At 48.7% G+C, this 27,107-nt stretch overlaps 1 protein-coding gene and 1 long non-coding RNA gene across 4 annotated transcripts in view; one reads left to right on the forward strand and one right to left on the reverse strand.

Moving 5' to 3' along the window:
* The window catches only part of LOC311594991, a 53,208-nt gene extending 30,912 nt beyond the window's left edge, over nucleotides 1-22,296 (forward strand). The window contains exons 2-4 of one of the 2 annotated variants that reach the window (XR_014778277.1): nucleotides 13,082-13,239; nucleotides 20,661-20,778; nucleotides 21,191-22,296. This is a non-coding gene — a long non-coding RNA (uncharacterized lncRNA). Of the gene's footprint in view, nucleotides 1-13,027; nucleotides 13,240-20,660; nucleotides 20,779-21,190 lie in introns of those variants that run through there. The other variant, XR_014778278.1, reaches the window with a different exon arrangement.
* KANK4 (KN motif and ankyrin repeat domains 4) overlaps nucleotides 1-27,107 on the reverse strand; it is a 67,413-nt gene that overhangs the window by 23,821 nt on the left and 16,485 nt on the right. For both annotated transcript variants that reach the window (XM_084777122.1, XM_084777123.1), the window contains exons 2-3: nucleotides 9,228-9,307; nucleotides 525-2,450 (exon numbers count right to left, since the gene is read on the reverse strand). In XM_084777122.1, the coding sequence (XP_084633248.1) occupies nucleotides 525-2,450; nucleotides 9,228-9,246 (1,945 nt within the window). In that variant the 5' untranslated portion in view covers nucleotides 9,247-9,307. The remainder of the gene's footprint in view (nucleotides 1-524; nucleotides 2,451-9,227; nucleotides 9,308-27,107) is intronic.

Here is a 27,107-nt window from a genome sequence, read left to right on the forward strand (position 1 = left end):
GTATGTGAGCATTCCTTCTTCCCTTCCTCCTCCTTGCCTCCCTCCTTCCACCCGTTTCTCCCTCCCTCCCTCCTGCTTCCTTATCTTCTCACTCCAAACAGCAAACAAACTATTTCAGATCTCTTCAAGCCAGAGAGAACCTTGGATGTGAAAAGCCAGAAAAGGAAGGTGGAGATTTCTAGGGTCCAGGAAGGAAAGGCGGGACAGCCGAGGGGCGAGAAGCATGTGCAGGCAGTATGACTCCTGGCCCAGGACTGCGAAGACTCAGTACTGCAGGCTCCGGGCTTAGCAAATGGCTTTTCCTCCACCCCTCTCTGTGGCCTGTGCAGTTTATGCAGCTGTATGCAGCAGCCCTGCGGCTATACATAACCCAGTAGCAAGGCCTCCACAGACCAGTTTTTACTCCCCTGAGTCCCTGGGGGTGTTTAAGTTTTTTTTTTTCTTTCCAAAAACATATGCATAGAATTAAAACCCCTAGTCCCTACAATTTGTCATGCAAAGGAGAAATAGGTATCAGTACTTACCCTGCAGTGGCGGCTGCGTCGGTGAAGGGGTGGAGGAGGGTGGGGCAGGGGGCTCCTTCTGCTCTGGGGCCTGGGCTGAGTACACGGAGAGCAACAGGTTGAGGGAGCTGAGCAGCTGGTTCTGGATGCTGCTGAGTTTGGAGGCAGGCTGCTTGATGGCGCTGGCCAGCTCTGGGTAGCCATGCTCCAGGCAGGTCCACTGCTCCTGCAGTAGCTCTTGGATCTTCTTAACATACTGACCAATTGTGGCATCTTGTGGGGAACTCGCTGGTCTTCCTGGACGCTCTGGCCCTGGGGTTTCTGAGCTGGCCTCCTCTCTGATCACTGAGGCCAGCGACTCTCTGCTGCTGCTACCCCAGGGAGAGCCTCCTGCTGCCCTGCCCCAGTCCTCAGCTCCCACCTGGGGACCTCTCTCGGGCTCAGCAGTCTCTTCTTCGATCCGGAGTTCCATGGAGAGGCAGCTACATAAGGAGGAGGCGAGAACCTGCTCAGGCCCCTTTGGCAGTGACAGCTGGGGTGGCGGCACAGGCTCTGTGGGACTCTGATGGCCTTGTCTGTGACTGTTTTGGACCCACGGGAAGCCATTCTTTTCTGCTTTAGGCGCCCAGCGTTCAGGATCTGGGATGCTCAGCAGGTTGACCCCAATGTTTTTGTCACATGACTCTCTGGGGATGAGTTCCTGAAGGGGGTCAGTGTTCACGGTGACATCAGTCCGGTCCAGAGTGTCGCTGGCCTTTTCCTGACTAAGCCTTTCTTCTAAGTGGGCTACGGTGCACTCCAGCTCTTGAATTCTCTGTTCCCCGGCCTTGGTCGCCTCTTGCTGCTGCTCGAGGGCAGCTCTGACGTGGGCAAGCTCCTCTGTTCTCGCTGACAACTTGTTCTCAAGGGCCAAGACCTGATTCTTCAGGCTGGAGACACTGCTGGTATCCCTCCCAACCAGGCCCAGGCTTTCCTCTGTTACCCAGATGCCAATGCTCTGCACATCTACCTCTATGGGTGGAGGGGGCGGGATCTCACTGATGCTGAGCTCAATTTCCTCCAGGGACAGCTCACTCTCAGGGATGGGGGATGGCAGAGGGGGAGGGCTTGGAGTGGAGGAGTCGGGAGTTAACACTACCTCTGCTTTTCTAGCTTCCTCTAGAGCTGTGGGAACATTCTGGACTGAGGAGGGGGGAGGGCCTGGCTGAGAGAGGTGACTTGAAACCCTGATGTCGACTTGTTCAGGCTCAGCCCCCTCCCAGACCAGCTCTGGAACTGCTGGTTCCAGTTCCCCCAGGTCTCTGTCCGGTGACTGGGTTGACGCCTGGAAACCTGTGAGCCCTTCAGAAGCAGGGTCAAAGGTGCCATCACAGACACCGCCTTCATCCTGGAGCAGAGGGAGGGCAAAAAGTGTGGAAGGACCCGAGGTCAGGCTAGGCTCCTCGGGGACCCGGTTTTGCAGCAGCGTAGCAGGCATGCTGGATGCTCTCAGAAGCTGGGGCCGGCCACACGCCCCGGCCTCCTCCTGAGTACCAACCTCTGCCTGTCTGGTATCCTCCGTCAACAGGGCCTTCCTATGGTAGCTCGGCTCACTGCCCTGCACTGAGGCCTGGGGGAGGAGATTCCCCGGCTGTAGAGACTGAGACTGCTCCTGGGTCCCCAGGGATATCTTCCTGCGCACCACAGGAGACCAGTTTTGCTGGGGAGGAGCAGCGTGGGTGCGCGCCCCACCGTCGGGAAGGCTGAAGTTTCGGGGCAGAGTGCTGAATTTAGCTTGCTTGGCTCTCCTGTGGATCGGGATCCTTTTGATGGTGTGTCCCTTCTCAATGTCATCCACATATTTGAGGAAGTCTAAGTCCAAATGAAAGCCATATGGGGTCTCCACAGAATAAGGGAGGCTCTTTGGGGGATCTTTCTCTTCATCCGCCTGAGAGGACGGGTCCTTGCCTGGAAAACACGAGGCATAAAGAAACATGCATAAAGTTAAAAATGAGGCTGAGTGTCTGTGACTTTGACCTCCCCCGCTGCCGTATGAGGCCTCTCTCCAATGCTCTAGCCACACTGAAGGATGCTGCGTCACCTATGGGCTTGGTGCCTCTGCTGGGATATCGTCTTATCAAATCAATGTGTATTTAGCCAACATCTGCACTTTCTCATTTTCAGTATGCCACCTCAGTGGTTATCATGAACATGCCTGCAAGAAAGGAAAACAGCATCGTCTCCCACTGTTTTTCTGGGTTGTATCTGCTGAGCTGAAGTCTGGCAATTTGCCAGAGGAGGGTACCAACTGGCTGTTATGGACATGGGAGATTCGGAAGGATGAGATAGTTTCCTCAGCATTCGAAAAGAAACTGGCATGCCTCAAATAGGCTCCAGTAAATCTTGCAAAAAAAAAAAAAAGGCTAAGCTATTGATAATTTATGACTCCTGCATTATTTAAGCTCCTGGGGTGCCTGAGCCTCTGGTTACCTAAAGACCAAAGGGAACTGAAACAGGTGGTCATGGATACCCAGTGTTCTTTCCCCCCTGAACTGCCTAGGGCGGTAACAACATGAGTTCTGCTTTTAAAAGCCCATGCTACTGAGGAAATACCACCCTTTTCATGGACTGTGAAACAACTGTCCAGGGAGGCAAGCCCATAAATGTCAAAAAGGGACAATCGTACATCTTCCTAGATGCGTCGGTCCCATGGCCTCTTAGGGAAAGCACGAACCTTGGTGGGAGGGAGACATGGTAGGGAGAATGCTCTCCTGTAAGCCACCATCAGTCTCCCTCCTGACTCCCACGGAAGTCGTGAGGAACCTGTCAGTCCAAAGACTACTTACTTGAAGTCATTGGGACTTGCATATGGATTTTCACCAACCCCCCTGCTCCCCCACCCACCCCCGCCAGCCCAGGCTAAATAGTCTTTGACCCTTCGGTGCTCTTCATATGACACCCTTGTCACCTCTGAACATGGTGTGAGAAAGCTGAGCTCAGAAGTCAAGAATACAGAGCCTGGCCGGGGAGTGGTGTGCGTCTATAATCCCAGCACTCAAAGGCCGAGGCAGGAGTTCAAGTCCCAATACCTTCTGTTCTGTTCTGTGACCTTGGGAAATTTACTCAGCTTTTCTGTGTCTCATCATCCATAAAGTGGGAATTATAATAGGCAATGTAAGATTATTTTGAGCACCAATTAATTAATAATGAATATGATATTATACTCAGCCCCATGCCTGGTGCATGATAAATGTTCTCAATATTATAGGTACTGGTTTTGTGGAAGCAAAAAAGGTAGAGGACTGCGGTCCCATGGTGGATATGAGCACACATGACTCACCACTGGAAATGAGGGAGGGCCAGCACACACTCGCTGGGGTTGATTGATTGCTGGGTTTTAGTGCAAAAATATAAAAGATCAGCAATTCAATCCATTTGCCCCAGCTTCTATTTACTGAGTACCTATGTGTTGGTTGCTGAGCTATATATCTAGAAACACAAAGACAAGTCAGGAACAGCCATTTCTCTCAAAGGATTTATGATCAAACAAGGCAGCTGTGGCTGGGCGTGGTGGTGCACGCCTTTAATCCCAGCACTCGGGAGGCAGAGGCAGGTAGATCACTGTGAGTTCAAGGCCAGTCTGGTTTACAAAGTGAGTCCAGGACAGGCAAGGCTACACAGAGAAACCCTGCCTCAAAAAAACAAAAAACAAACAAAAAACAAAGAACAAGGCAGCTGCAAGCATGGTAAGGGCATGGTTGATGGTCAGTCGTCTTCTTCAGTGATTTACTTTCCTCCTTTCTCTGGAAGTATCTTCTCGATGTAAAGGAAAGACTTGCCTTGCCAATGGAGGGAGACTTCACAAGAGTGACTTAATGTGAAATATTAAGTGAACAAGTAGGAATTTTCCAGAACGAGAGGGTAACTGACTTTGGAGCAGTTTATCTCCAAGATAGCTAGCCCTATCAGCTCCCTGCCTGTTTAGACAAGCAAGCTAACTCCACTAAGAAGGAGCCACCTATTCCTTCACACCTTTGGATCTCTACTGGCTTTTGATGCTTTGAAAAGAATATGGCAGCGATGGTGCTAAGAGAACTCAAAAGTTAAGCCATAAAGAAACTGGTAGGTTCTAGCAGGGACTCTCAGAATGGTTGGGAGGCCAGCTACCGAGAGATGAATCTCCAGGGCTATCTGGCTGTCATGACGTGAGGAAGCTTAGGCAGCTTCCCATAGAAGTTACCTGGAAGCCAGGTGTATTGGCACATGCCAGTGATCCCAGCACTCAGGAGGCAGAGACAGGTGGATCTCTGTGAGTTCGAGGCCAGCCTGGTCTACAAAGCAAGTCCAGGACAGCCAAGGCTACATAGAGAAACCCTGTTTTGGGGGGAAAAGAGAAGAGGAAGGAGGAGGAGGAGGAGGAGGAGGAAGAGGAGGAGGAGAAGGAAGAGGAGGAGGAGGAGGAGGAGGAGGAGGAGGAGGAGGAAGAAGAAGAAGAAGAAGAAGAAGAAGAAGAAGAGGGACAGAAGGAAAAGGACAGTTCTAGCCCCCTTAGCCCAAATGCTAGGAGCATCTGACTATAGGAAGGACCCCAAGTAGTGAGGGGCTCTCAGCTAAATATGTATGGATCAATAATCAACTCCTGTGGGAGGCTATTGAGTTTCAGGGTGGTCTGTGCAGCAATAGGTAGTCAGAACAGGCATTCTCTAGGTAGAGGTCAGAGAAATGGCAAAGACATTGCAAAGACATGGACGTGTGAGCTCACCCAGCACGTCAGGGGTAGGCAAAGTCTACCTACACAACTTGACCTGTGGGGTGAAGGAGCAGGAAGAGGGAGACAAAATGCAGACAGTTAAAAAAGAAAAAGCTGGACCACGGAGCAACTTGTACATATGCCAACCACGTGACTTAGTGTCTAGGTAACAGGATTCACTATCAGGCTCTAAATAAAAGGTGGGTTGGTCAAATTTCAAGAAGAATTTTTTTTTCTTAAGTTGCTTTGGTTTACTTTGGTTTTAAGATAGGGTCTCACTGTGTAGCACAGACCAGCTTGAACTAAATCACTCTTTCTAAGTCACTCAGACCCTGGAGCACTGGGATTATAGTTGTGTGACATCCTGTGCAGCTCAAAATGAACATTCCTGCCAAAGATTAAAAGAAAGATAAATAAGAAGCCAGGGACCAGTAGTGAGAGCGTTGATAAGACCAAGGTGAGAGAAACTGAAAGTAATTTGGAGGGAAAGAGGCAGGCTTTAAGAAGGCACTAAAGATGCGCTTGCTGGGGGAGACCGCCTGGGGCTGTGTGTCTGATGGTGCCTCCTTGCAGTGGTGTTACATGCCTTCCCAGCGGATCTCTGCTAAGTCATTGCTGGAGAATGGGATGGAGCCAAGCTGACACGTGAAGTCTCTGCATTTCTGTTGCTGAATAGATCTCCAGTGCTGTGGGCTGTTATCACACCATGGCCCCTGCTGGCCTTCAGACTTCAGGTAGACAAGGAGGCACTGTGCCCCTCCACACAACCACGCAACTTCCCAGCTACCCACACAGCTTTCTTCCCCATCTTGCCCACTTCCCAAGGAGACACATTTGCAATCAACGTAATGAAAACATTCTCCGTTACAGCTTCTGTTTCCCAAGTTGTACTTGGACACCTACTGGTCCACTCAGGAGAACCCTGGACTAGGAGGACAAGCCAAGTCTGAGAGGAGATGTCTGTCCAAAGTTAAGCAAGCAGACCCAGGACCCAGAGGAGAGACTTCTCCTAAAGGAGAGGCTGCACTGTTTATTGTATTTGTCTATTGCCTCTCTCTATGCAGTAGAAATGCTCCAAGTTTCCCAGCAGCCTCTGGGAGTAGCTCTGGAGCGTGCGTATATAACATCAAGTGGAAGCAGAGTGTTGAAAAGCCAAATCTTTCAGCTGAGAGCCAAGGGGAGTTAAAGGAGCCTAGAACTGGGAAGACATCAGAGGTAAGAGGTTTATGGATCTGGGGAGACAGCTCAGCACTTAGAGTGCTTGCTGCTCTTCCAGAGGACCTGGGTTCCATCCCCAGGGCATGCATGTCAGGCAGCTCACAACTGCCTGGAACTGCAGCTGACCTCCAAAGGCACCCATAGAATGTATGCTTACCCAGACATATGCACATAAATGCAATATATTTTTTAAAATTATTTATTTATTTCATGTGCATTGCTTGTTTTGCCTGCATGTATGTCTGTGTGAAGGCGTGAGTTACAGACAGTTTTGAACTGCCATGTGAGTCCTGGGAATCGAACTCAGGCCCTCTGGAAGTTCGGCCAGTTCTCCCAACCACTGAGCCATCTCTCCAGCCCCCAAAATATATCTTTTTCTTTTTAAGAGGTGAGAAGTTTAAGAGGCATCTTTCTACTCTCTCTCTCTCTCTCTCTCAGATCAACTTGGTGATCCTCAATGTTGCTCTGCATGCCACCCGCCCTCTGCTCTCCTCTTTTCTCCCAGGGGCACAGTCATGCTGGAACCTCAGCCTTTATGCCAGAGACCCAAGCTCACATTATGTTGTGTTCTTGTTAGTTCTAGCTGGTGACTGGTTTGTAGGAGCTCAGGCATGGCCTCAAGGCAAGAGTACTTAGAATTGGCTCCCTTCAAAACTAAAGTTAGGTCAGGTAAACCAACCCTCCCGTTCGTGTGGCTCTGAAAAAGGAATCTCATTTTCTTTTCTTTTCTTTCTTTCTTTCTTTTTTTTCTTTCTTTCTTTGTAAAGTAGAGGAAATGATGCCTGCCTGCCTGGTTGTGTGGGCCCTTAGTGAGGCTCCTAGAGCTGTGATGGGGAGAGCCTGATGAGGACCACTGGCTGTGGACTTTCCCTGGGCTGTCTAACTCTGTGAGGCTCAGAGCTTAATTGGGGCGGCGGGGTGTGGTGAAAGCTCCCCAAATTACTGGGTAAACGGGGACAACAAATCGTGGCGTGGTGGGAGAAGAGAAAACGCAGGCTACAGGAGATTCAGAGCTGCTGGGAACTGTCCTGCTTCAAAAAAGCAAAGTTGGGTGGTGGGCACTTGGAAACGAACTGCAAACACAGCCACTATAGACAGACAGACAGACACACACACACAACACACACACACACACACACACACACACACACACACACACACACACACAGAGGCAGGGAGTAGGAAAGGAACGGAGCTGGGAGTGACAGTGATTACCTCAAAAGCTATGTGAATGAATCAATCAGAAGTCATGAGAGAGAGAGAGAGAGAGAGCAAAATGTCTGCCATCAGTTTCTGTAGGAAATAGGAAAGACAGAACTAAGAAAAAGTGGCTGAAAGAGAAGCTGCAAAGAAGGAATATTAAGTGAACTTCTTTGAAAAGCCAAGATAGTGCAACATGGTAGCTCATGCCTTGAGTCCCAGCACTCTGGGGAGGTAGAGGTAGGAGGCAGGCAGGATCTCTGGCAGTCTGGCCTAGATAGCAGGGTTCAGGCCAGCCAGGGATGCACAATGACACCCCGTCTGAAGCAAAAGAAGTCGGGATACAGAGGATGCACCCGAAGGGAGGGGCGCCTTTTTTGAGTTACTGGGTGGGGGAGTAGGCCAGTCAGTGAAGGGGAGTGACACTGAGGTGGGGGGAGAGGGTCATTCCCAGGGGTGCTCTGGAAAAGCAGCTCTCTGTGGGGGAGTGGCAGGCTCCAGAAATATAGGGCGGGGCATGTGGATACAAGCGAGAGGCAGGGCTGCGGATGACATCTAGTCCTACGTCCTGCACTAGCCAGGGCCACGTGACTGAAAGATTGTGGGCTCTCCCATTTCCTGAAGCTGGGTGATCTGGAAAAAGACCCTCAGAGTGGGGAGCGTGGGTGGCTGCAGAGTGTTTCTTGGGAGGAGGCATTCACTATGCTAGACGGTTATTACTCAGTGAGTTTATGTGCACCATCTTGCTTCCCTCTGTACCAGCCATGGGAGACTGTATTGATACCCACTTATAGATGAGGTATGACAGATAGTTTGGGGGAAATATCCACTATCATACACTGGTGGGTAACTCTTCTACCATCCAGTCCATGAACTGGCTTTGGCTGAGGGTTAGGGGTCAGCAATCATGACGTAGACAGAATCATGACCACTGACCGCCCATGGAGATGTGTTTGTTCTTCCAGTGCTTGTCCTCTGCCTCCATATGGCAAGACGCCCAGCTATCCTCCTGGGTGATGAGCGACATGTGGTTAGGTCATGACGGACGGCCCACAAGTTAACTATCAGACACCCAAACAAGGCCGCTTTTAACCACCTAGACCCAGCCTAACCATCAAGGAATCGGCATGAATGCGCCCAAGAGAGATCAGCCACACCTGCCTAAACCAGAACACTGCCTCCAACGGCTTCCATGAGCTTTTGAAAAATAATAAATGTTATTTAAGTCACAAAACTTCTTATGCCCTCATTTTTTTTAAGGTGATAAAGGTAGGGATACTATTCCATTCTTGATAGTTGGATGAGATAAAAAAGAAAAAAAAATACATTATTCGCATTTAATGTTTTTTCTTCCTTTGTTTCTTTCTCTCTTTATTTCTTTCTTAACTTCACAAGACTCAATTTTCATTCTCTACCATCCACCAAGGTTCACAGCTAAAGTGGGTGCTCTGGGTCCCAGAACTGCCCCTTTGGAGAATTTCTCTCTTCTCTGGGGTGTCACTCAGGGACTGGTGCTAATTAACCCTTTACAAACCAACTAACCCTTTAAATCAGGGACTGGAAACCCCCTTGCCTACCATCTGACTTCTCCATCATGTGAATGTTCAGTCTCTCAGGCACTCCGCATCCACTGAGCCCGTGCAGTTTGTGGAGAGTTCTGGAAGAAAAGAAAAAAGAAATGGTCAGCCATCAGTTCTCAAAGTTTTAGTCCACTTTAAGGACCCTCTCTAGCTCCTGTCCTATTACAACAAGTCACCCAGAAACCGGCTTTTTATGGCTATCAGTCAATTTACATTAGAATAATACATTTTTCCACAGCAATGGGAGCAGAGTTGTTTTAGGAATTTTAATGCGTCTGGCAATAGCCAGAGGAGGGATCAGGGAGGCTAGACATGAGGGAAGGGTCTAGGAATGAGGAGTGACCCTCCAGGACACACATCAGACCGAGGGGCGGGGTGGGGGAGAATCAATCGATGACATTATTGCCTGCCAGGTAAGGGAAATTCAGTATTGCCCAATACTATGTGTGACATAAATCATGTGAGTGCTGTCTGTGTCTCCCAAGCCTGTGGCCTACTTTTTACCTGGGATCCTTCACACAGCCACCTCCCCCTCCCAGCCTGCCGCTCCCCCTCCCCTGCCCCCGCATGAGCCACAGGGCTGTTCCTGCTGAAGTCTGGCTGAGCCTCAAAGGGCAGACATGTTTTGTGGAAGCAGAGTCCCTCCTGCAAGAATGCCAGTGTTGACCATGTTTGGAGTTAGCAAGCACCCGATTGTTGTAGGGAACAGAGCTGGAGTAGACATGCCAGGGATGACGAAGATCACAGTCCCGGTGAGTCATTGACGGTGGAGTTATCTTGGAGCTGAGTGGCCTTGGAGGGGAATAGTGGAAAAGCATGGACGGTTCTGACCTGGGGTGAGGGAGGGCTGGTGTGTGGTAAAGAGGAGACTCTCCCATGACCTCATATCTGTAGCCTCTGTGGTGAAATGGCAAGGTGGTCGGGGTGGTGGTGAGGGGTGGCAGAAGGCCGGTAGACTGTGTCAAGCCAAGCTTAGGAAGTGATTTTTGGCCCCCTATTATCTTTTTGTTGTTGTTGTTGTTGTTTCTTTTTTTCCAAGACAGGGTTTCTCTGTGTAGCCTTGGCTGTCCTGGACTCACTTTGTAGACCAGACTGGCCTGGAACTCACAGCGACCAGCCTGCCTCTGCCTCCCAAGTGCTGGCATTAAAGGCATACACCACCACGCCTGAGGTAACCCCCTACTCGCTTAACCTTTCTTATCTTGCTTCCTGCTCCCCCACATACTATAACATTAGGGTGGGGATGGAAGCTGTTGATGTACATGAATTGTCCCATATGGTTCTTACCTTAACCCAGTAGGATTATTAGTCTCATTGTTCAGATGGGGAAACTGAGGCTAAGAGTGAAGGCCCCTAACAAGCATGTGTAGCAGGGGCTCTCGCCCTAGCCAGCCCCGAGTCTGTGCTAGGGGTAGTGGCTGTGAACACCTGGCCTTTGGTAGGCCAGCCCAATTCACCCTTGTGCTGTCTGTCCCTTTGTTCTCCTTGGGAGGGGACTGTTTCTGACCAATACCTTTTCCAACACTACTCAGTTCATGAAAAGCCTCTGAGCCTGGAGAAGAAAGGACTGCTCGGGCCTCCTGACTCTGCCTCTTGACCTGGACACCACCACCTGTAGCTGGACCCATGGCTGCGATCTCTAGAGTTATTATTGCCTTTGGCTAGAATTCTGAATTCAGCCCAAGAGATGTGGGATCCAATGACTTCTAGGGCTCATTCCTCACAGGCTGGATTTTGCAGGATGGAAAAACTCTGCGGAGGCCTCTAATGCTCCGCCTCCCTTCCCGCCCCCACTTGCAGTTTACTTAAACTAATAGCTTCAACGCTATAGATATTAAATGGAGTTGGAACCCAGCTCTCTGAGGAAGGCTCCACGGCTTTTCACTCTAACGGGCGCTAAACGCAGAAAGTGAGTGAAGGAATTCACCAGTCTCCTCCCCACCCCAGCTGGGTCCGCTTTCTCCCACGATGCTTACAGTAGACATCTTGGAGTTTTGGCCAAGGGAGGTTCCTTGAAGTGGGGCGGATGTTTGACAGTCACGTGAGCAGACAAAGTCTACTGCACTAGCACTGGCTACTCGGCTTGAAACACAAAGCATGAGCATGAGGATTGCATTGTCAGGCATAACTCCCCCTTCCACGTGGAACCTGGCAACTATCTGGGGCATTTGCGCTTTGACACACAGCCACTTTTAGCTACCAGCTGCCCCATCTCCCCACCCCCAACCCCCACCCCCGGTGTGAAGATCTGCTGCTGTTGTCCGCGGTGTGTCCCAGGCTCAAGGATCCCCAGTTAGGGCTCAGCCTTTCTCACCAGCTCATTACACTCTCGACCTTTTCGGAGTACATAGCTTTATCTTTCTAGCTCCTCTCCCTATCAGCAGGGCGCCTGAAGGTCAGAATTCCTGCAAGATGCATCCTTCATATCACACCCCTCCTCACACCCCCCCCCCCGACTCTCCACTTAAAGCCTGTTGGACATTCTGTGTGTGATTCTTAAGCAAGGAAAAGAAGGAAACAACTTTATCCATCATCTCCAAACGGAACTGTGGGGAGGAATAAACAGGAGCCGAACACTGGGTGTCGCCTCCCCCTCCCCCAAGCAAACAAGCCTGAGACCTGGCTCTGAATTACAGACGAGGACAGTGAGGCAGCCAGAGGCTAAGAGGCCAGCCTAAGGTTTAGTTCACCAGTTAGCTAGGGGCAGGAGGGCAAGCGCTGTTCAAAAGTTAGGGATGGTGAGGAGGAAGGGCCTGAGGTTGCCTGTGCAGTCCATCAAGGCAGTCAGTGTCAGCCATGACGGTCTCTGTGCAGCCAGGCCTTGTTAGAAATGGTTTCCTAGTCAGGCGTGGTGGCGCACGCCTTTAATCCCAGCACTCGGGAGGCAGAGGCAAGCGGATCACTGTGAGTTCGAGGCCAGCCTGGTCTACAAAGCAAGTCCAGGACAGCCAAGGCTACACAGAGAAACCCTGTCTGGAAAACAAACAAAAAAAAAAAAAAAAAAAAGAAAGAAAGAAAGAAAGAAAGAAAAAGATACAAATGGTTCCCTTAGTCAGCCCAACTCCTGCACAGCACCACCCCTGCCCTCTCCCTACCCACATTTATTCCTTTTATGGTGCTATTTTCAAACCTCATTTAACCTCAAGTCGAAACACTAAAAAAGCGTCCCTTCCTTAGTCCTGAAACTGAGACCTGCATCTGCATTTCTGTTCTCTTCAAACCCCTCTTTATACTGCAATAATAAAAATGCCACTTTTCATCACAGAACAGGCTGCATGCCAAAATAAATAGCACCTTGGATTTCCTTGAAAAGAGAGCCTTGGCTCAGTGCACAGCCTCACTGCCACAGAATTCTTGGACAATTCAACCTTACAAAGTCAAATACTTAGCCTGGTGGCACACCAAATAGCAGCCCCGCCGGTCCCCTCATGATCACCTAACAGAGACAAAGCACTCTTTCCCAAGAGAAAAGAATGCTTCCCATACCCAGGATGACCTTACCCCAGTGATGTTGTGAGAACTTTCAGTATTCATGCCAGGACCCCCAGTTTTCCAAGAGGAACTGTTTCCTGTGCTAAGATGCTATGATGGCTGAAGATGGGGTACCAAAGAAGTGAGGTGCACTACTAAAAGATTCTACCTGTTGAGTTCTCAGCCAGGATCACTCCGTACCCTTACCAAGGCGTGTGTGGGCGGAGGGTGGGGGATGGGCGTGGAGGGGAGGGAGGAGAGAGGAAGAGGAGAAAGGAGAGGGGAGGAAGAGGACTCACTAAGGCACATATTATTAACACAATCTCATTCATTCCGTCTCCATGCTTTTCTTCTAGTTTCTCTTATGTTTTTGCCCACAGGGCAGCAGCTACGTCTGGGGTTTCTTGGAGAAGAGAGGCCAGCAGGAAGCAAGCTCTGTATGCATCGCCTTCCTCAAGAAGCCCTTCACTCACAGCCCAAGCAGGAAGGACTCAGCTCCCTCCCACCAGGCCGGCTTCAAGCTGCAGGAATGGAACTGGTAAGTTCTGAACAGCCCAGTCCACTTCCCAGCTGTTTGTTAAAGGTCGGTCAGGTGATCCGTGACCTCGTTGGAAAAGCAAATACTGACTTCCTTTTTTGCTCTCTGGAATAGGCAAAGCTGGGTCAGGAAGGAATTCACTGCTCAATAAGTTAATACGGGATCAGACAGGAAGAAGGAGGCTGCTCAGAGCCGTCAGCTACAAACTTTGTTCCTGGGGAATTACCATTGTTTCAGAGGGGCACATCTTAAGGCACCCACAAAACACACAACCTTTTCCTAGTTGCCTCCGAATCTGGGAATTCAGGGCCTTCCCTCCCCCTTCCCGCTTTACAGCTCGTGAGCGTCACTGACTGGAACGGGAGTGCAGTCCCCTTTGGACTGGAAACACTCCTGGTTTCACTGTCTTCTGAGCTCAGCTTCAGAAGCGTCCTTCCCCTCCCCAACACCCAGGACCAGCCACCCTTGGATCTTCAAGTGAATTAAAGTCAAGCTGGTAGGGTGGAGGTGATGCTAGAAAGATGCCTAGTGAGTTCCCAGGGCCAGATGCCTCCTGCTCCTGGTTTCTACCTGCTGGAAGGAAGACCCGGCATTTTGGCAGGGCAAAGTGCAGGCGCCAGACAGAGAAGGAAAGTGATGGAAGAGACATGGCAGATAAGACCGGAGTCCAGTCTAGAGTTGCTACAGCTCTCACAGCAGAGGCAGGTGTGAGATGGGGCCGAATCTCTGCAAACCTGACACTTCTCCTGTTCCTACTGAAGATAGACAGGGGTGACACGCCCAGCAGGGGCTCGGAGAGCACCAGTACTAGAGAGGCCTGAACCCCTGATACCACCTGGGCTCTAAGTGGCCCCTTAAGACATGTCACAGGCAGCTGCCTCTCGTATAGATTAACTGAGCTCTTTTTTCCAGCTCAGATTAGGCTCCTGTTAAACTTGTGCTGCACTTGATGCTGGCACTGAGTGTCACCTCACCCTGAACTGCTGCCTGCCCCTCACTAACACACACGCAGAAAGCACACCATTCCGTTCTGTGTCCCCTTTAACCCCCAACACCAATGCTTAGTGCAGCCAGGCCAGGCTCACGTATTCCTGTTGTACAGGTAAGGAAAGTAAGATGGATGGTCTAAGTGAATTCCCTTGGGTCTCCTGGGAGTCAAACTCCTGGGGTGGAATGGAGTTCTTCTCAGTCTTTCTTGGAAGGTTTCCAAGCATCTTGCTTTACCTAGAGATGAACAGGCTTTCTGAAGGGCACAGGATGATACCTACAGCTATAGACACAGCTACAGAATTGGCATTTTTTGCTTTTCAGTTGTTAAAAGTATTTGGTCAACCAAGACCACCAGCGTAGAAAAGGATCCCCAACATAGCTTGAGTGCTAAGGTTATATGAAAAATGCCCTGAGGAGCAAATTTTCTCTAGGATACATTAGAAAGGCCCTCTGTCCATCACTTCGGAATGGTCCAGAGGACAGCTAGACACACAAGACACTTCTGTGGAAAAGGGGATAAGAAAAGGCCCTCCATTTGTCTTGTACCTCTCCAGCAAGTCACCCTCCCCTCTGTTCTGTGTGACTGAGACAGATGGTGGCTTTCCCTTTCTCAGGACAAAGTGCTCCTTGAGCTACAGGTGGACACAGCTCTCAAAGGCTGTCTGTGTGTCTGTCCTCTGAGTCTCACATAGCTCTCCAGGTGCAGTGGTCACCTTTCCACCGTACCCTTCCTGTCTGTCCTCTGCTACAGTGGTTGCCTCTGGGTCTGTGTCCCTGACCCCAACCACAGCCTCCAGAAAGCGCGTGAAGTGAACTTACCCGTGACTACTGTGAGTAAACACCCTCTGTGTGCCAGGAGAACACCTCTGCTCCAGGCATCTCAATAAAGTAAAAGGTGAATCTCAGAGGTAGCGGAGGGTAGAAAGGATAGAGGGGGTGGGTCCATCAAGGGTGCAAGGTTACAGTTAGATGGTCTGTGCATTATACCTACTTAAGGAGATGGTGTTAAGTGTGAGCTGATTTTCCTGAGTTGACCATTATTTGATAAATATAAAAATCATGCTTGGGGGGTGGAGTGGGCTTGACATGGCTAAAGATACTAGCTGCCAAACCTGACAAGCTCAGTTCTGTTCCCACCAACCCCTTCGGTGGAAAGAAAGAGCCAACAAGTTGCCCTCTCACCACCACACAGATGGAGCACACATGCTCTAGGGCATGCTTGAATAACACACAACGCACGCGTGCGCACACACACACACACACACACACACACACACACACACACACTTAAATCTTCAAGAAAAAAATCAAATATTAAAAGTAAAGGGGGGAAAAGGGTTGCTTAAGAGACAGCTCCGTGGTTAAGAGCACTTGGTGAACAATCTTGAGGACCAGGGTTTGCATCCACACTGAGGTAACAGTTATGCAAATGCCTGTAATTCCAGCTTCACCTTAACTCCTGCTCCAAAGGATCTGAAGCACTCTCCTGGCCTTTGCACATGCACCTGTACACCTACACCTACACCTACACACACACACACAGGCTCACATAGATGCATGCATATATATATGTGTGTATATATATATATGTGTGTGTGTATAGTGCTAGCGTCACTAATCAGCTTGCCTTAGATAATCAGGATAAAAGACAGACAGATGTAACTGGTCCTGGTGGCACATACATGCAAGCCAGCACTTGGGAGGAGAATCAGACCAGACATGGCTGAAGGGCAGAGATACTCTCTCCCTCTGGAGCAAAATGGTGCTCGATTTTCTGGCCTTCAGTGAGACACCCATGCAGGCCCTGGGCTGAATGGCTGCATCTCACACAAGAGAAGTCATCTGGTGTCTCTGTAACCCACCTAGTGCCCTCACTGGAACTCCAAGAGAGGAGCAGAGCAGGCAAGGTGACCCTCTTTCCACATGAGGAAGCAAAGTCTGTTCTCAGCATTTCGGAGCTAAAACAAGGCCCTGCTGTGATGCAGGCCAGATTTCCTCCCTTCCAGCCCGATTCCCTTCCCATTACACCACACAGCCCAAACCATGTGCCACCTTCTTTTGTAGTTTTTCAAGACAGGGTTTCTCTGTGTAGCCTTGGCTGTCCTGGACTTGCTTTGTAGACTAGGCTGGCCTCGAACTCACAGATATCCACCTGCCTCTACTGGGATTAAAGACATGTACCACTGTGCCTGGTTCTGTGTCCCATCTTGAGGGGAGATTTTTCCAGGGTACTTCAGCCATTTCCTCTGGGAGAGTCTGCATTGCATTGGAAAGATGTCTCTGCAGTCAGGCAGTGACCCACTCTGGTGCTTCACTCTTGGGACTTACAGCAAGCTTTGTTGTAAAAGCCAAGAGAATCTCCGGGCCTGAGTGCATTTCTCTTCCATGGCTTTTCTGTTGAGAATCATTACCAGGAGAGAGGGTTGATCCCCTTTGCAATATAGGAATACCCTACGTCTGTGACCAATGCTCCTTCTGTTTCATGATGGAAAAACATCGATGAGATGGGGGCTCGGCAATATTCAGCAAGCTTGTGCCTGCCTCTAAGCAGTCTTGAAGGCTTCTACACTTTCTCAAAAAAAAAAAAAAAAAAAAAAAAAAAAAAGGCAGCTATTTGGCAGACAGCAGGGGAAGAGGCGTGTGTATCAGGTATACACTGATCAAAACAGCTTCTTTGAGTAGAGTGGCCACGGCCACAATCTCCCACATGGAGTGAAAAGAAAGAAAGAAATCATCAGTGGGAAGGCATGGGTATAGCAATCCAGGCAGGTGAATCACTTAAGATGTTCTCCTCCAAGCAAAGAAAAGGAGGTAGAAGAATGGCAAAACTCCTGTGGAATAGGATCACAGCGGGGTGGGGTGGGGTGGGGTGGGGTGGGGTGGGAGACCTACACTCTGGTATCTTCAGCCTTCTATAAGAATCTTAGGGTGGTGGTGGTGCATGCCTTTAATCCCAGCACTTAAGAGGCAGAGACAGGTGGATCACTGTGAGTTCAAGGCCAGCCTGGTCTACAAAGTGAGTCTAGGACAGCCAAGGCTACAGAGAAACCCTGTCTTGATAAACCAGAAAAAAAAAAAAAAAAAAGAAAGAAAGAAAGAAAAAAAGTGTGTGTGGGGGTGGGTGGGTGGGTGGCTGGAGAGATGGCTCAGAGGTTAAGAGCACTGTCTGCTCTTCCAGAGGTCCTGAGTTCAATTCCCAGTGACCACATGTTGGCTCACAACCATCTATGATGAGATCTGGTGCCCTCTTCTGGTGTGAAGGTGTACATGCAAGCAGAACACTGTCTACATCATAAATAAATACATCTTTAAAAAAAAGCAGCTTAGTCTTTGGCTGAAACATACTGTAGAACAAGATGCAAATAACCAAGGAAAAGAGGCAGAGCAGACAGTTCATTAAGGAAAACATGTAGATGGCCGGTATCTTTGGGTTGTTGTTGTTTTTGTTGTTGTTGTTATTTGCTTTTGGTTTTTCGAGACAGGGTCTCCCTGTGTAGCCTTGGCTGTCCTAGACTTGCTTTGTAGACCAGGCTGGCCTCAAACTCACAGAGATCCACCTGCCTCTGCCTCCTGAGTGCTGGGATTATAGGAGTGTGCCACCACCACGCCCGGCTGAATTTATGTTTTTCTAATGTGAACACACTGTTGTAAATCATGAAGCACACTCTCTTGCTTGTTATATTAAATACAAAACAACAGGGGCTGGAGAGATGGCTCAGAAATTAAGAGCACTGGCTTCTCTTCCAAAGGTCCTGAGTTCAATTCTCAGAAACCACATAGTGGCTCACAACCATTTATAATGAGATCTGGTGCCCTCTTCTGGTGTGCAGGAACACATGCAGGCAGAATATTGTATAAATTATACATAAACAAATCTTTAACAAAATAAAGGCATTTATTAAAAACAACAACAAGAACAACAAACAAACAAACAAAAAACTTCTTTCAAGGAAAGATCCTGAAAGATCCTCATTAATCATATAATGAGATGCCCTCCCATCTCAGCAGAGACTGTACCAGGTGACAATGCTCAGACGCAAGGATAGTTCCCAGTACCCGCCCTATGAGCTTTGTTCAACTGTTTAGCTCATTTAGGCATTTAGGGAGATTAAAAACCTAACACAACTAAAGGGTCTTTAGTGTGAGCAGAACACAGTCTGCCAGAGTCTCCTCAGGAAATAAGCACACTAGTGATTATTATAATACAAATTCAATTGTGACTTCCATATTGTATTTAAAGTGTTATCACATAGGCAATTGAAAATGCAGTCATGGTTGCTTTATAGTAATCACTGCACGTGGCTGCACAGGAGAGCACTGACTTGCGCATTGTTTTGCAAACCCACTCCCTGCTGGAAGTTTTATTCTGCACTCTCCCATCAGCCAGAAAGTGTCCAGGGAAGACGGGTGTCAGACGGCTGCAATACAATTGCACAGGCATTCGTGAACGATTCGTTACGAGTCCTACTGTGGGAGCCGAAGACCTGCAACCACTCTCCCGCCTTAGCCTCCCCGGCATTACATGTACCACCATGCCCAGTTTATATTATTCTAAATATTAAGTTCTTATCAGATGTATTTGAAAATTATTCAAGCTACTTTATTGGATGCTTTGCTTATGTATGCTAGAGATATGCACTCTACTGCCATCTATTTTCCTTTCCCTTCTTTCTCGCCCTTGTACTGTTGTTTAATTTCTCTTGATACACAGGAGGTTCCTTGATGCCGAACACTAAGGCTTCCTCTTGCTCGTGCAAGTCATCTGTAGTGTGCATGTTTGTGTTTTGTTCTGGACAGGGTCTCTTGCAGCCCAGGCTGACCTCAGAGTTGCTATGCAGCCAAGGATGACTTGAATACCTAATCTTCCTCCCAAGTGCTCGTATCATCGACATGTGTCACCACTTTCAACTTTCCAGGCTCTTAAATGGGATCCTGGAAACACCTGCTTCTAAAACCTATATTTCTCACAGCAAAGTCCAGGGGAAGAGGGCGAAAGGTCCCTAAAGAGATGTAAATGGGTCCCAAATTCTGACTCTTAAAGGTAAGTAGCCTAGTGATGTGACTTTATTGGTACAAGGAATTAGAAACAAAATATGTGAATTAATTAAATACTGGCATTAGTAAACAAAAACTGGCAGGGTTGTGGTGGCACACACCCTTAATCCTAGCACTTGGGAGGCAGAGGCAGGCCATCTCTGAGTCCGAGGCCAGCCTGGTCTACATAGTGAGTTCTAGGGCAGCCAGGGCTACACAGAGAAACCCTGTCTTTAAAAAACAAAACAGAACAAACAAATAAATAAATATGTCTGTTATAAGAATGCTAAGAACATTGACTATTCTGTGTGCGAAGAAGATGGCCTCTATCACCACCAGACAATACTGCAAAACTCCTGGGTACTCAAGGTCTGGAATTCCTGCCATTCTCAAAGAGGGCGTTTTGTTATTAGTGCCGAAGACATTTGTGCTTCTCCCAGCCATCCGGAACTCAGTGAACGCCCTGCCTGTGTGCAGGACTCCCTCCTTAGGAGTTGTGAGTCTCTAAGGTTGAAACTGGAATTCACAGTGTCAGCCCACTTCACTTAGGACCCAGCCAAGTGGACTCTGGAGATGCCCAGGCCAGTCTCCCACCTGAAAGGCAGTGTCCAGAAGACAGACTGCTGGGTCGTGACTTTGGGAGGCCAGAGGAGTAGCTTCCTGCTGCTTGGCATCCTTTATGAACTCCTCTTCTGCAAGCTTGCTAGAGTGGGCTAAAAGCTTGCAACTATGACCCCCCCCACCAGCTATAAGGCTTGGCTGTTAAATTAGTCTTTTAACTTCTGTTACTCATAAAATCATTTTAGGGAATTTTTGTTGATTGCTCTCATGAGTAGTTGCTTTATCACCACTTCGTTGTTTTTCTCTTCCTCTTTAATCCATCATTACCATCCCCACCCCCGCTGGACCATGGGAGTGAGTGGACTCAGGAGACCACAAGGATTTTTGCTCCAATGCTGTGGGCTGCCGTCTGGATAGTTTGAAAACCACAACTTGGAGCAAATATTTACCAGGAATTCAGCTCCACTTCTCCTTCCTGGGTCCCTTCAGTGGGACCATCTCATGGGCAGAGACTGATACCTTCCCGGTGGTGGGGGTGGGAGGCACCTCTGCAGCTCTATGGGCAGTTCCCCAGCCTAGCATGACTGGTTGGATAGAATCCAACTGAAACCTTCTGAGGCACCAGCATGGATGCCTCGCCTGAGCCCCAGGTGCAGCTGTTCAGAGCTTTCGTGGGCTGTGGCTTCTGCCTTCTGGGTTGGGAGGAAGGTTTTTCTTGGCTCCAATATACACAGCCCGCCCACTCAGGAATCAGTTTATACAAAACTGAAGATGAAAAGTGATCCCCAGATATCTGCGCGGGGCCAATACTGTTTGTTTTGTTTTGTTTTCTTTAGTTGCATAACACCCTGACGAAGCCTTCTACAAGTTCAGTGTGCAGAGTAGACGTCTGCCATGTGCATCAAATAAGGATGATGGGCACTTACTTTCAGCAACACGTCAGCTTAAGGAACAGTGGGTATCATCAGAGGAGATGAGCCAAAGAGACAAAGGGCTCTAGAAACTTCTATCGATTTAAATGTTTTCTGGAAGCAGATGGGGCTCACTCAGTGTGCCATCTGGCAGTACATGAGAAGGCTGGGTACTGTTCTGACCTGAGTTTTGTTTTGTTGTGCTTAAAGCAGGTGCTGTGTTTCAATGTGTTTCTCAAACCTCAGGTGTTGGAACTTAAGCCGGGCAGCGATCTTGGAGAGTGGGACCTAACAAGAGGTTAGGGGTCACCAGGGCTATGCCCCCATGAGTAGATGGACGGTACACCTTGGGAGAGGGTTAGCTGTTGAGAGAGTATGCTCACATAAAAAAGCGAGTTTGCCCATTACTTGCTTAATTGCTTGTCTCTTTCTCTCCCCTCTGTGTTCTTTCACAGGGTTAGCACAACACTAAGTCCCTCTGGAAGTGCCAGCACCGTGCTCTGGGGCTTCCCAGCCTAAGATCAATGAGTCAACTAGAGGCCTATTCTTGAGAAATTACTCACTTTCAGATATTCTCTTACCTAGAATTATCTTAGAAAACAGACTAAAATTAGTAGTGAGGTCACTAAGGAAATATGTTTCTGGAAGTCACGCCCCAGGTTTAAACCATCCGAGAGCAGCCCAGAGGCATCATGCTGGACATATAACACGGTACATGCTGACTTTCTTTTTTTCTTTTTTTCAAGACAGGGTTTCTCTGTGTGGCCTTGGCTGTCCTGGACTCTCTTTGTAGGCCAGGCTGGCCTTGAACTCACAGAGATCCGCCTGCCTCTGCCTCCTGAGTGCTGGGATTAAAGGTGTGCACCACCACCGGCCGGCTCAGGCTGACTTTCATTAGACCTCTCCTTACATCTTCCCTCAAGCCACATTGCGACTTCTTTCAAGTCAAAAGGCCTCTGTTCCTGCTTCTGCAAATCTTTCCCAGCTCCAGCCAGGGCTTTACAAGTGGTGAGTGTCCATCCGGGACGGTGGACATCATCTTCATTGGCTAATGGGGATACTGAGGCCCCATAGCACGTGTATGTTATACATAGCTGAAGTCAAAATCTGCTTCCTCGCTCAGTCCGCTGTCTAGTGTTTGCATTGGAAGCTCATGCTGTGGTGCTTGCTTGCCTTGTGCTTTGTTTGTTTATTTAATGTATACCAATGCTGTGCTTTCCGTGCACACCAGAAGAGGGAATCAGATTCCATTATAGATGGTTGTGAGCCACCACATGGTTGCTGGGAACTGAACTCAGGACCTCTAGAAGTGCGTCGGTGCTCTTAACCATTGAGCCATCTCTCCAGCCCTGCCTTCTGCTTTGAAGGACAACTGACTTGGTGGTTTCTCTGAAACCAACGTGGCTGGCATTCCCAGTTCGCACATAGAATAATGGAGCTTTCAATGTAGTGACGACTGCCCGCCAGAAAACGCTCCTGCTCCCACTGGTGACCTCTGCGTGCAGCCTCTGGCTGCAGAGCCAGCGCCAAACACAATAATAAAAACAGCTGCCAACGTCAATTAAGCGCCTTCTCTGTGTCCCATCCCTTGCTCCTCCCTCCTCAGCACCTGGGGCCCTGCAGTTGCGACTCCTCGGCAAACGAGATAAAGATGGCTGCCTCATGATCCAGTCCAAGCTCAGTGCCGTGTTCAAAGAAACAGCAGCTAAGCAGATAAAAAATTAACTGGAAGCAATCCAAGCCTTCGCTGCAGTCTCCAGAGAAAATACTGAAGGGGAAGAAGAGCAAAACAAAACTTCTGCTTTCCTCTGTGCCTTTCTGGGCACCTTGTTCCAGTAGAGCAGCTGCTCCAGCCGCAGAGAGCTTTGTTCCCAGCATCCTCTGCGCATCATCTCCTGGCGCCTCCATCACCCTCCTCCCCACCTGGCACAATTCACCTCCACCGAGTTCTCTCTGCCCTCTCCCCAGCAATCCCAGCGCTGGCCCAGTGTCTGGGGCTTTATTCTCTGCGGATTGTCCAGTCTACGTAGTAAGAGAACAGCCATGAAGCAGGCTGGCCTTACATTTCCTCAGAAAGGAATTACCCAGAAGGCTTCATGGGTAAAGTTATGGCTGCTCACAAAGAGTTCTATTCTGCATCATTACTGTTCAATGGTGAGAGAGCTAAGGCTTAAGCATAACACAAATAGCTTACATGGTTATAATAGTAACTGTTATGTGCATACTGCCCTGTACAGATGCTAAGGGTGCTTATATAACCGGCTAGTGGTCATATTAAGTAGATTATATCCTTCTCAGGGCCCAGACCTAGTAAGAGGCAGGGTTTGACCAACTTCACGGAGCAAACTCTTTTTGTTTGTTTGTTTGTTTTTGTTTTGTTTGAGACGGGGCTTCTTTGTGTAACAGCCCTGGCTGCCCTGGACTCACTTTGTAGACCAGGCTGGGCTCGAACTCACAGAGATCCACCTGCCTCTGCCTTTTGAGTGCTGGGATTAAAGGTGTGCGCCACCACACCGGGCTATGAAGCACAGAGCGGATCCTTTGGGTTCCAGTTTCTGTAACTGTCTGTAAAACAAGTTGTTTGGAGCCTAAACCGAAAGAGAAGAAACCAAACATTAGCAACGGTGGCTGGAAAGATGGCTTAATGTTAAGAGACCTGGATGCTCTTCCAGAGACAGCCTGGGTCCAATTCCAAGCACCTACATGGTGGCTCATAACCGTCTACAATTCTAGCCTCCTTCAACATGTAGTACACTGACATATATATATAGGCAAAGCACCAATAACAAAAACTAATACATTGTTTTCAATTTTAAAAGATCAACAAAGGAAGCAGTCTAGACTTGGATTTCATCATAGCCACGCTCACTGGGTATCAAGTGACTATTAAAATATAAATATTTTCAGGGCATGCAATAGGTCCATAAATACATTTATTTGCCAAGTAGTAGAGTAGGAAAAGTGCAGTCTTACTTAATCAATAAAATACAATTTCAAATAACCTTCAAAGATCCCAAGGAGACTTGGGGTGTTTTAACAGCTATTTAACAGCCGTTGAGTTACACAGTCATCAATTTTATCTACAATGTTATTTGCAAGACCAGCATTCTGTCAAAATTTCCATTCTGTAGACATATTTTTGAGACAGAAACAAGGGTTTTGGGGTTGCCAGTTAATTTTGTTTGCCTGTCACTCACTGAGTTGTATAGAGCTGGGATGACAACATCCATGGTTCCCACCTTGCGTAACTACGGAGACGTATCTCCCTGACTGTGAAGCATTTCCCCACAGACTCAGAGGGATGCCGCACTGCAGCAGCAGCCCAAACCTGGCCTGCCCCAGCCGCAGATAAAAGCCAGGAGCTACCCCAAGGCCATAGCCCTGTCCCACGTTCAGCCCTATAGCTCTGATGCACGACAGTGTGAGCATGGCCGGGTGGAAGGACGCCGGATTGGACTCTCTTTAACCCAGCCTTCCCAGTGATACCTCTTCACTGGCCGCTCTGCTTGCTTGCTTCTTGGGACACAGCTTGCTTCATAGCCTAGGCTGGCCTCAAGTTTCCTATCTTCTCGCCTCTGTTTTCTTACTACTAGGATTAGAGGCATATGTCACCCTGTCTGCTTTTATCTACTTTACATCTGTTTTTGTATAATAAGTAGAATATTTGTTTATTATATTTATAGTATTAATGCTTATTTTGTATAAATTAAATCTAAATTGCACATATGAGAGTAAATAATAAATTTTGTTTTTATTTCACTTAATATAATGATCTCCAGGTGCATCCATTTTTTTCCTCATTATTTCATTTTTATGGCATTGTAAAATCCCTCTGTGGGGGGCTGGAGAGATGGCTCAGAGGTTAAGAGCTCTGTCTGCTCTTCCAAAAGTCCTGAGTTCAATTCCCAGAAACCACATGGTGGCTCCTAACCATCTATAATGAGATCTGGTGCCCTCTACTGGCCCGCAGATGTTACATGCAGGCAGAACACTATATAATAAATAAATAAATAAATAAATAAATAAATAAATAAATATTAACAACAACAAACCTGCCGAGTGTGGTGGTGCATGCCTTTAGTCCCAGCACTTGCAGGCAGAGGCAGGTGGATCGCTGTGAGTTTGAGGTCAGCCTGTGAGTTTCTTTATTCATTCATCTATTGATAAGCATCTAGGCTGGTTCTATTTTTTGGGTATTATAACCAGCACAGCAACAAATACGATGCATGGCACTTTATATTTTTTTGGGTATATACCCAGAAGTGGTAAGGGCAGGTCATAATGATGTGTCCATGTCTAGTTCTTGAGAAACTTTCACACTGATTTCCACTTGGGCTGAACAAACTTACCTTCCTCCTTGCAATGAATAAATGATCTTTCAGTACATTTCTCTAGCATGCTGTCTGACTGGGGTAACAGGGAACCTTTTTTTGTTGTTTTGTTTGTGGTGTTTGTTTGTCTGTTTGTTTTGTTTTTCAAGACAAAAATCTCTCAGCACAATTCTATGTTCCAGAGTTTGCAAATGACTTGCTGTTGGGCAAGTCTTTCTGCCTTCTGACCGAGCTCCCCAGCTATAAGATGGAGCTGTAAAATACTCATTACCTAACACTGTTCAGAAGGCCACCCTGCTGTTTGTCCCCGCTGTTTTGTGTATCCAGGTGTATATGTGTGTGTGCACGTGGATGTGGAGGAGAGACAGGCATGCCAGGTGTTCCCCTCTGTCACTCTTCGCCTTACTATTTTTGAGACAAGCTCTCCCACTGAACCTGGAGCACACAGATTTGGTAGGATTAGCTGACCAGTAAACCCAGGGGTTCCTCTTGTCTCTCTATCCCCAGTGCTAGGACTGCAGGCCTGCGGAGTCAGCGGCACACCCAGGTTTACGTGGTGCTCAAGATCCAAGCTCAGCGCCCCATGCTTGCACAGTAGGCACCATTCTAAAGGAGCCATCTCCCAGCCTGTTCCTGTTGTCTGCTTATTAGAGGCAGAATCTCTCTCTCTCTCTCTCTCTCTCTCTCTCTCTCTCTCTCTCTCTCTCTCTCCTTCCCTCCCCTCCCACTCTGCGTCTGTATTCAGGTACGTTCTCACTACATAACCCAGACCTTCCTGGAAGTCATTCTGTTGCCCACACTGACCTCAAACTCAAGGCAACTCTCCTGTCTCAACCTCCCAAGTCCTTGGGATTCCTGGTATGATCTACTATATCCAGCTACACACCCATTCTTAACACCGTGTTGTTCCAGGGAAGAAGGAAAACAGTAGGCACTCAATAGTTATTGGTTGCTTTGTCCTTGTTTGTGGAGAGCTATGTACAGGCCAAGTAATAAACTGTTGTCGCTTACTCTTGCCTGGCACTGTCCTCTGCCAGTACCGTACATCTTTCCTATGTGGAGATTTGGAGGCCAATGCACAGACAGGTTTAGAAAGTCAGTCACTGTCACAAACACCACACAGGACAGAACTGATTAAGTTTTACCAGTTAGGTTGCTTCAGTCCAGAATTGTCCAGACCAGACGGGCCTGGCTTGAGGGAAGCTGGTGGCTTAGAACGGGGAACCAGCAGGAGGCAAACTTCAGATGCTAAGGTGGAGAAGAGGCAGAGGTAAGGCCTTCAGCCAGGAGAGGTCAGGGCCAGGAGAAGGAAGAGGGTCATGTGCCCAAGGTCTTCAGACCCCTGGCAACAGGGAGTGGAGCTAAAGCGAGGAGGACCGCATGCTCTACTCTACCACAGGGCTGACCCACAGCCATGCCCCATGAGGATATGCTGGTTGCATCAATTAATCCTTGACAAGATACATTTTGAGGGCAGCAAGTGGTTTGAAACTTGGTTTGGTCTGTAAGATGTGTTAGACTCCATGAGAGACTGTCTCTTTGGAGCTATTCTTCTTTAAAAGAGGGAGCTACGGCTCAACACTGAAGAACAACCCGACCATTTCCCTTGGAGCACCGCCAGCGCACACAAGGCCTCCTTTTCTTTGCAGTTGGCAGGCGCTTGGCATGTGTGTGAAGCCTGGAGCCTGCCCAGCATACTTACCCACTTGTGTTCTGGAGCACCGAGACCTCCGCCTACAAAGCCAAACATAAAGGCTGCCTTCACCATCGCCCTTTGGAGCATGTGGCCCCTGCAAGTCCTCCTCCAAAGCCAGGGACGCCCCAGGGGCCAGGTCTCCCTGTTTGCTATTGGAGATAGTGATGATAAGGTTGCCAGAATTCATGAGCTGGGAGTCAAGCAGCTGAGCAGCAAAGGCCAGTCTCCAAGATGTGCACTCGCACCCATCTGTCTGAAACAATGGGCCAGACATCGGGCCGGGTTCTGTGGGCTTGCGGAAGAATAAGATGGGGTTCTTTCCTTTGAGCAGTCCAGTGTCCCGGG

The sequence above is a fragment of the Acomys minous genome (genome assembly GCF_964271855.1).
Source record: "Acomys minous genome assembly, chromosome: 1".
Classification (NCBI taxonomy): Eukaryota; Metazoa; Chordata; class Mammalia; order Rodentia; family Muridae; genus Acomys; species Acomys minous.